General features: G+C 47.4%; 1 protein-coding gene across 2 annotated transcripts; it reads right to left on the bottom strand.

Annotated features, from left to right (window-relative positions):
* Positions 1-2,004: 2,004 nt before the first annotated feature.
* Positions 2,005-7,243, bottom strand: LOC128897054 (nuclear receptor corepressor 2-like). Of its 2 annotated transcripts, none has more exons than XM_054160706.1 (7): positions 6,931-7,243; positions 6,448-6,824; positions 6,090-6,362; positions 5,432-5,891; positions 3,361-5,345; positions 3,086-3,285; positions 2,005-3,000 (listed from the first exon to the last, which is right to left on the bottom strand). In XM_054160706.1, exons 3-7 carry the CDS (start codon positions 6,312-6,314, stop codon positions 2,259-2,261), a joined length of 3,612 nt encoding a protein of 1,203 aa, XP_054016681.1. In that variant the 5' UTR covers positions 6,315-6,362; positions 6,448-6,824; positions 6,931-7,243; the 3' UTR covers positions 2,005-2,258. The 2 variants fall into 2 exon arrangements, with proteins under 2 accessions (XP_054016681.1, XP_054016682.1); XM_054160707.1 differs by having other exon boundaries at positions 5,432-5,888.
* Between the last annotated feature and the right edge of the window lie 705 nt (positions 7,244-7,948).

The following is a 7,948-nucleotide window of genomic DNA, read 5'->3' as shown; positions in this document are numbered from 1 at the left end:
TCATACATACAGAAACGCACAGATGGTACACGTACACATACGTATGCCTAACGTATACATGAATTCATACATACGCAAACACGCAGAGACGGGGGGCGGGGCACGTACACATGCTTGTATGTACGTATGTATATTATCGGTAAATGTTTTGGTAAAAGCGACTTACGGTGCGGCAATGTTTGCAATAAAAAGCAATCCTTGTGTCGAGTACTAAGGCTTGTTTCGAGTATTGCATGACTAAACGAGGGAGCGGACCGCACGATTGAACATACGTTTTGTTTGCATACAAATATAAAATTAGGCTAATATAAAAATTCTTTACGTGTACACATATGTGTGTTCACCGACGTGTGTGTGATACGGTGCGATCGCGTAATGTATCCTTGATAGTCAGAGCGTACAATCGGGTATTTTCGTTTCAGAATCAAATAAAATCATATATATCCATTCGCCGACGAACGATTCCATCGTTATTCGATCGCTCTGTATGTTTATTAATTAAGAGAACGTAGGTTCGGGAAGGTTCTCCCTTAGTCAGAGTTCATGGCGTCTAACCCCTAAATGCTAGCTACGTCACTTATGCTAAATCTAGACTCTTACAATAGCATACGACAAACTAGCCATCATATACCTACTTGCACAACTTAGAAATTAATATTTTGTGTACTATGTACAACACTTAGAATTACACTTTTTTTCCATTTTCATTTAAAACCCACTTCACCAAGGAGAAGAACATCTCACCCGATCGCGCGTGAACAAGCGCGTCGTCCACCGTGCGCGAGAATGCGTTGTACGAGGTCCCTTGTCGCGCCCGACCTAACTCCGCACGTTATTGGAGATCGACTCGTCGCACTGGTACAATAGTTGAGGTTTTTAATCCCAGACACATCACAGACTCATTCCAAATAAAAACACGTATGCCATTAGCGCTGCATTGTCGTTTTAACGATTACATTATAATTCATTATGTACAAAAAAGCGTCTCCATTGTGAACTTGGGCAAGCCTGGACGTTCCACAGGTCGATATAAATATATATATATATATATACGCACGCGTTCATTTCTCTCTTTTTTTTTTCTTCTACGCGTGTATATATATGTATATGTATATATATATATATATATATATATATATAAGAAACTTTAGTCTCCTCAGACTCAACCCGCTGATCGAAAGAATTTTAATCGAGAAAAGGAATGGAAATTTGCGTAACGATGTATGTGTGTGTACTGTGCATCATGAACGTGAACGTGAAACAATACTTGGTCTATAAAGATTATCAACGCATCGAGAGTATGGAAAAACACCTTTGTTTTTTTTTTTTTTTTTTGTTTTTTTCTTTTGTCGTTTACGGGGCTCTCCTTACATATCGTTTAATATTCCTTCGAATATATTAAAAATTAAATATCACGATACGTAATGACTTCGTACAGAAAATTTAATAAATTTATAGCTAAGTCTGTACAAATTGTTCGATAACGCTTTAAAATTAAAATTCTGCGTTTCCTATTTACCGACGATGAATCGGAAGAACGAAAAGTATTTAAAAAAAAAAAGAAAAAAAGAAAAAACGCTTCGTTACGAGAAAAAAAAAATGAAAAAAAAAAGATGGCGACGGAAACAGGAATAATTATATTTAATCTAGCAGGTAATCATACAGATTATTTTTTTTCTTTTTAGTACACATCAACGCGGAGGTAAGTAATGCATAAAAAATATTAATTATCGATTAAAATTACACTACCGTTACGTTCGAACAAAATGGCGAAAGGATTGCGGGGAGCACTAGAAGTAATGCATTCTTTTTTTTTTTTTGTAAAAACGGTTATTTCACGTAACGCGGGAATGATCTTTGACTAAAAATACGATGAAAGTATGAAGATTATAAAACAAACTCTAAAACATCGTACTGTAATCTCCGTTTCGGGATATGATAAAGTTTGTGTAAAAAAAAAAAAAAGAAGAAGAAGAAGAAGAAGAAAAGAAGAAAAAGAAGAAGAAGAAGAAGAAGAAGAAGAAGAAGAAGAAGACAACGAAACAGAAAGGAGAAACGAATCTCTGTTCGATTAGGATGAGAATTTGACGACCAGTAAGAACGTAATGGCTGACGCCCGAAAACATTGGTAAATTACGAAATATTCGATCGTTATCGTCGCCTGGATAAAACTTTCGTCGAGATTGAACAAACCGTATAAATACCCTAAGAAAGTTGTCACAGCAAGTTGATCTGTACGTCGCTAGATTATTAGACTATCAATCCTCGTCGGAGAGTGGTTCGTACTGCGCGGAAAGCAACGGTGCCGGTTCAGCTTGCATTTGTTCGGTCTTCACAGAACTAGATCCGGATGTCGGAGGCGGTGGCGCCGGCGGCGGGCCGGTGTGCACGCCTAACGCACTAAAAGGATAAAAGGTAGTGGTAGGAGCGGGTGCAGGCGGTTGCGGTGCTTGATTCGGCGTTTCGTCGACCATCATTTCACCGCTGGAAGGACTCTCGACGTTCCCTCCCATCTTTTCGTCCTTTTCCCCGCCGGTCGCGTTCCCACCGTTCCTATCACCCGCGGCGCCGCCACCTTTATCGTCCTCGGATGTACGCATAACTTCGACAATCTTATTCTTAACGTAATCCAACGGCGAGAGATGCGGCTTATTGGAAGGAGTTCCGGAAGTTGACGTGGCAGTGGTTGTTTCGTACAAGCGACGTCCGTAATGGTTGGTACCTGCTTCCGGGGGCGAAACGGGTTCAACAGAATGGAACTGTTGCTTTCCTACCGAGGATGGTGCCTGCTGGTGTTGCTGTTGGTGATGTTGTTGTTGTTGTTGTTGTTGTTGTTGCTGCTGCTGCTGTTGTTGTTGCTGCTGCTGTTGTTGCTGCTGTTGTTGTTGCTGCTGCGATTGTTGCTGCGTGACACGTATTATCTGACGTTCGTCTCCAGTTTTAACGGAATTGGATTCGTTGGCTTTCCGTCTCTTCCATTGATCTTCCGAGATTTGATACCTAACCGACAAAAAAATATATTCCATTTGTACAACATTTCTAACAAAACCGCGAGATTTTAAATTACATTCCATCGATTACTTACCCGGTGTACGATCTGTACGAGGAATGTGAAGGGCCGTAATCTGTAGAAACAATATGATCGACGTGTTCTCCAAGAGTAATCGGTTTATTTCCACTTCCGTTGCCACCCGTGTTTCCCGATCCGCTGTTACCACCGTTTCCCTCGCCGGCGGGACTATGGGCCATCCCATTGGGTTCCGCTGGAACTTCCCGATGAAATCCCTGAAACGTTTTCAATCGTAGAATCGAATACATTCGCGTGCACGAAACCCGAGCCTCGAACAGACGCTACGTTACCTGAAAAAGGCGATCGCCAGGTCGTTGCGGTTGAGAGTTTCCGCCAGTATTTTCGGCGCTTTGATTAATTTGATGAGTTATAATAGCGTCTATCAGACTGGCGGCGGTTAAAGTAGATCCCGTTTCATTTTGTTGTTGACTGGAGGACTGACTCTGTTTAGACGACGATTGTTGCTGTTGTTGCTGCTGCTGCTGCTGCTGCTGCGGTTGTTGATGCCTGGAGGATTGTGAAAATCCGCTGCTTATCAATCTGTTTGCGTCCCTGTCTAGTTGCTGCTGCTGTTGATCTCTGTACAATTGAGCCATGTGCCTTCTTTCAGCCTCCATCCTTTGCTGCTGCTGTATATGCTGCTGAAGTTGCTGTTGCTGTTGCTGCTGCTGCTGCTGTTGTTGTTGTTGTTGTTGCATATGCAGATCTCTTTCTCTTTGTTGTTGTACCGCTAAACGATGCTCCTGGTGTTCCTTCTCTCGTTGAGCAGCTGCCACCGCCATGTGTTGCTGAATTTCCTTTTCTCTCTGCTGATGGACGGTCAGACGGTGGTCGGTGTGTTGCTGTATATCTTTTTCTCGCTGCTGTATCGATAACCTATGCTCGGCGTGCTGCGCGTCCTTTTCCCTCTGTTGCATTCTGTGCTCTTGCTGTTGAATAATTTCCTTCTCCCGTTGCAGCCTGTACTCTTCTTTCTCCCGTAAATGAGCCAAATCCCGTTCTCTTTCTCTATCGCGTTGATGATGGTGCGCCACGGCCATTCTGTGATCGGCTTGATGCATCGCCAGACGATGCTTGTCCGCGTAGCGATCGGCCAACAGCCTGTCCGCCATCGTTTTACCGAGACCCTCGTGACTGCTACTTCCAGACGCGGGATGACTATGCGGATGAGGAACCGGAAGACTTGGTTGTTGCACAGCGACGTCTACTAAACTAGAAAAGGCCTCCAGTCCCGGCGGCGGAGGCGGATAATGAATTTGTTTTTGCGTGTTGTGCCTTTGTATGACACCCTGCCGAGGCTGTGTATGCGTTTGCGGCGGCGGCGGCGGCGGAGTACTCGTGTAATACAACGTCGAGGGCGCCTCGTTCTTGCTACCACCTTCGTTCGTACCGCTACTTCGACTACGCGCATGCATCTGTTGGCTGGTTATATAATCGTTCATGATAATTTGTCTCGATGATAATTGCTGTTCCATCGTGTAGCTGGGCGGTGGCCGACCCGAGTAAGAGTTGTATTGATTGCTATGAGTCACTACGACCGCCGCTGTTCCTGCTTGGGCTTGACCTTGTCCAGGAATGTTACCCGTCGTCACCGGTGAGTGTCTAATCGTTCTATGGTAGTCGTACATGGGTGCCCGTTTGTCCACCGCGAAAGGATGTACCGGTGTACCTTGAGTTATGGATCCTGTTTCTTTGGGTCCTTGGTTGCTGGGAGCGTTCACGGCATTTGAACCGCTTTGAACGCTCGGCGTACCAGCGACGCTGCAAGGGTTTCCAGGGGGTGTCATTTGCCGAAGGAGACCCTCGTAACGAGCGCTGGAAACGGGTGTACCGTGCGTGATGGAGCCGCTTTTGTGACCCGTCGTCCCCATGGCGCTCAACTTAGGTGACAATTTCGGATGAGGCGGCGGCACGGCAACTTTGTTCATTTTAGGTGTAAGAGGCGCTTGAGGTCGCGGCGACGATACGTAGACGAGCGGACTTTTCGCGCCGCGTCCTTGTTCAGGGTGAGCATGGGGATGATAGTAAGCGCCCGACGGTGGTTCCGGTCGGTACAGGGTGACCGTCGGTGGTTTGTGAAGCGTCTGCAAGGAATGGTTGTATTCTTGTTGTTGCCTTGGCTTTTTGATGCTCAGGTCGAGGGTGCCCTCGGTGCTCTCGCGTAGCGCTTGTTGCACCTGCATCACGACCAATCCTTCTTTTGGAAGCAGATCCGATGAAGATTGACTGCTCGACGCCGTCGGTGGACAGGGAGTAATCGTTGCTTGCATTTGACCTAGGGAAACACAGGCGACGTGTAAATAATTCACACACGAAGCAAGACCGACGCAATCCAAGACCGACATCGCCAAGAGAACTTACCAATTTGTTGCGGACTAGGAGCAGAACGATGCGCGTGATGAGGACCAGACACGACCGACAGGGTCGCCAAACTCGAATCCCTAGGCATGGCGGTGTTCGCCATGGAACTCGACGGTTTATATTCTCGTACAAAAGTGATGTCGTTCCGGTGATCTGTTTTTAATATACTAGATATCGTCGGCGTTCCGGAATTTACAGGTATCGACGATCCGCCGGTCCCGGCCGGACTGTTGGGATTCCGTTTCAATTGCATCTCGATGACGCCGAGCATAAGATCTTTAACGGTCAGGGGATTGGAATTGTTTGCAGTGGATGGTGGCGAGTGAGATGACGGCGGGACTTGTTGATGCGGTTGCTGATGCTGTTGCTGCAGCGACGTTGAATTATTGGCAGTAGTTAAGGTCACAACGACGCTGCTATTTTCTAAATCGGCACCACCCTGACCCTCGTCCGCCGTCTCCTGAAAACAATCATCGAACCTCTATCAGACGGCCCTATCGAGAGACAAAGTTCTTTCTTATCCAACTATCGAAACAGAACAAAGAAACTCAAGGGAACTATTCACATCACAACAAACTATTAATATCATAGAAACGTTCTGAAACGTGTCGATTTTCGGTCCCTTTGTCCCTGCGATCAAAGGGAAGCTTCCACTTACCGTGGCAGAACTATCGTAATCTTCTCTAGTGCCAGCGGAAGCAGCGTTGCTACCTCCGCTGGTGGAAGACTGTTGCGACGAGCCTAGGCTCACCGGTGGTACCAGAGACACCACGGCTATATCCGGCAGCTTTTCACCAAGTTTTTGGTCTGCCGATCGCGTAAAGGATATAGGCAGAGTAGCAGACGCGGAAACGCTCGGCGTTCCTGGTATCGCGCTCGTCATATTGTTCGCTGGACTTCCCGCGCTGGCTGTGTCGCTCGAATCGTGAACCTTGAGGCAAAGGAAAAGGTACAATGAACGGATAAGCTCGAACACGATTGAAAGTCGAACGATCGATAGATGAATGGACGCTTACCGTGAGTTCGTCGCAGCTGCTCGTGCTACTACCGCTCTCTTCCTCGTCCGTCAAGCAAGGTCTTCTCTCCTCGCCCAAGGACTGATGATACTCGGCGACCACTTGGTCCAGGCTCAACTTTTTCCGATACGCCAGGTAGTAGTTTTTGCATTGATGGTTCGTCTTTCCCGGTATCTGCTCGGCGACCTTCACCCAGTTGGCGCCGTGTTCGCGAAGAGCTCTCCTCAGATGTTCCAATTCCTCGTCCGTCCATTGCCGAGCCAGGGAATCCGCCGTGTCCTCGGCAACTTCGGCACCGCCGGTCAGGTGAGGCGCCAGCCGTCGAGATATACGATTGAAACAAGCCGAGCAACATTTCGTGGCATTGCTCGGGATTTCTGCAAGATAGAACAAGGTATCAAGAAACGAACAAGATACTTTTGTATCTCGTAGACCAGGTCGGACGATCGTTATCGTTTCAAGCAAGAATAGATTTCTACTCACGAAACTCTTGTACGATTGGGTCGCGAATTTCAGCTGGCAGGTCGAGCCACTTGACTGGCAAGGCTCTCAGTCGCTTCACCCTGGCTTTCGAGCTGGCGTTGTTCAGGTTCGGGCAACCCGGGAGCGGGCACGCCGTGTACCGTCCCCTGACCGCTTTGCATCTGCAGGTATTGCACACGCGTGCACCGGGCGCGATTTGATCCTCTCGCAACCCGTACTGCAACGCTTGACCGCGCGGCAACGCCCGACTTTGCGTATTCCCTTCGACCACGCTCTGGCAGACCGCACAAGCGTGAGGACCGATCTGTCTGCTTCCTTCTGTAACAGAAAACGAACGACGTTGTAGATCTCCTGGTAGCTGGCTGCAAAACGGTCGACGAACGCGTGCTCTAGACAGAGATCTAAACGGAGCTTCGGAATTTACCGAGCCTGGATTTTTGTGTAATTTTTATTTGTGGTTTGTGGTTCTGTGTAGAAATTAGGCACGGAGTTTGTGTAGGTAAGTTCGGAGATTTTTGTTCAGGCTGGTTACCTTTGGACCATTCCAATTCGTTTCTTCGATTGGCTGAAACGCAAGGCGGAAGAATGGCGGAGATAGCCGAGTATCATTTGCATTCTCTTGGTGGTGAAATCGGGCGAGCATAGGTAGTCGCGAGGGTAGTCTGCGGAGACGGAAGTCGAGAGGGAGAACACGAGGGATGGAGCGGGACGAAACGAACGGTCGCGGAGAGTTAGCGTACGGAAACGGAGCGAGAAACAGAATAATTACCGAGACTTTGCTGGTTAACTAATTAAGGGTGGCCAATTAAAAACTTCTCTCGCCCCGCGGTCGCAAACATTGGCGTAGAGACACGGTGGAGTGGCTTTTGATGGTTTTAACCCGGGTGAAAAATTCAAGTTTATTCTCCCGACAATTATCGCGACTCGGCGAGAGGTCAGGATTCGGGTTTTCGCCGAGTAGTTGGGCCGCTGCGCGAAATTCCCACCGTGGCGAAGGAAAGCTTTCGAGTATGCGGGA

The sequence above is a fragment of the Hylaeus anthracinus genome, unplaced genomic scaffold (genome assembly GCF_026225885.1).
Source record: "Hylaeus anthracinus isolate JK02 unplaced genomic scaffold, UHH_iyHylAnth1.0_haploid 11978, whole genome shotgun sequence".
In the NCBI taxonomy this organism is placed as follows: domain Eukaryota; kingdom Metazoa; phylum Arthropoda; class Insecta; order Hymenoptera; family Colletidae; genus Hylaeus; species Hylaeus anthracinus.
The sequence above is the reverse complement of the archived record's forward strand: the minus strand, read 5'-3'. Positions and strand labels throughout refer to the sequence as shown.

Coding starts and splice junctions, on each gene's coding strand:
- LOC128897054 (XM_054160706.1), bottom strand. CDS start 6,314: ATGACGAGCGCGATACCAGGAACGCCGAGCGTTTCCGCGTCTGCTACT. Junction 5,892..6,089: donor ATTACGATAGTTCTGCCACG/GTAAGTGGAAGC, acceptor GATTGTTTTCAG/GAGACGGCGGACGAGGGTCA. Junction 3,001..3,085: donor TCGTACAGATCGTACACCGG/GTAAGTAATCGA, acceptor TTTGTCGGTTAG/GTATCAAATCTCGGAAGATC.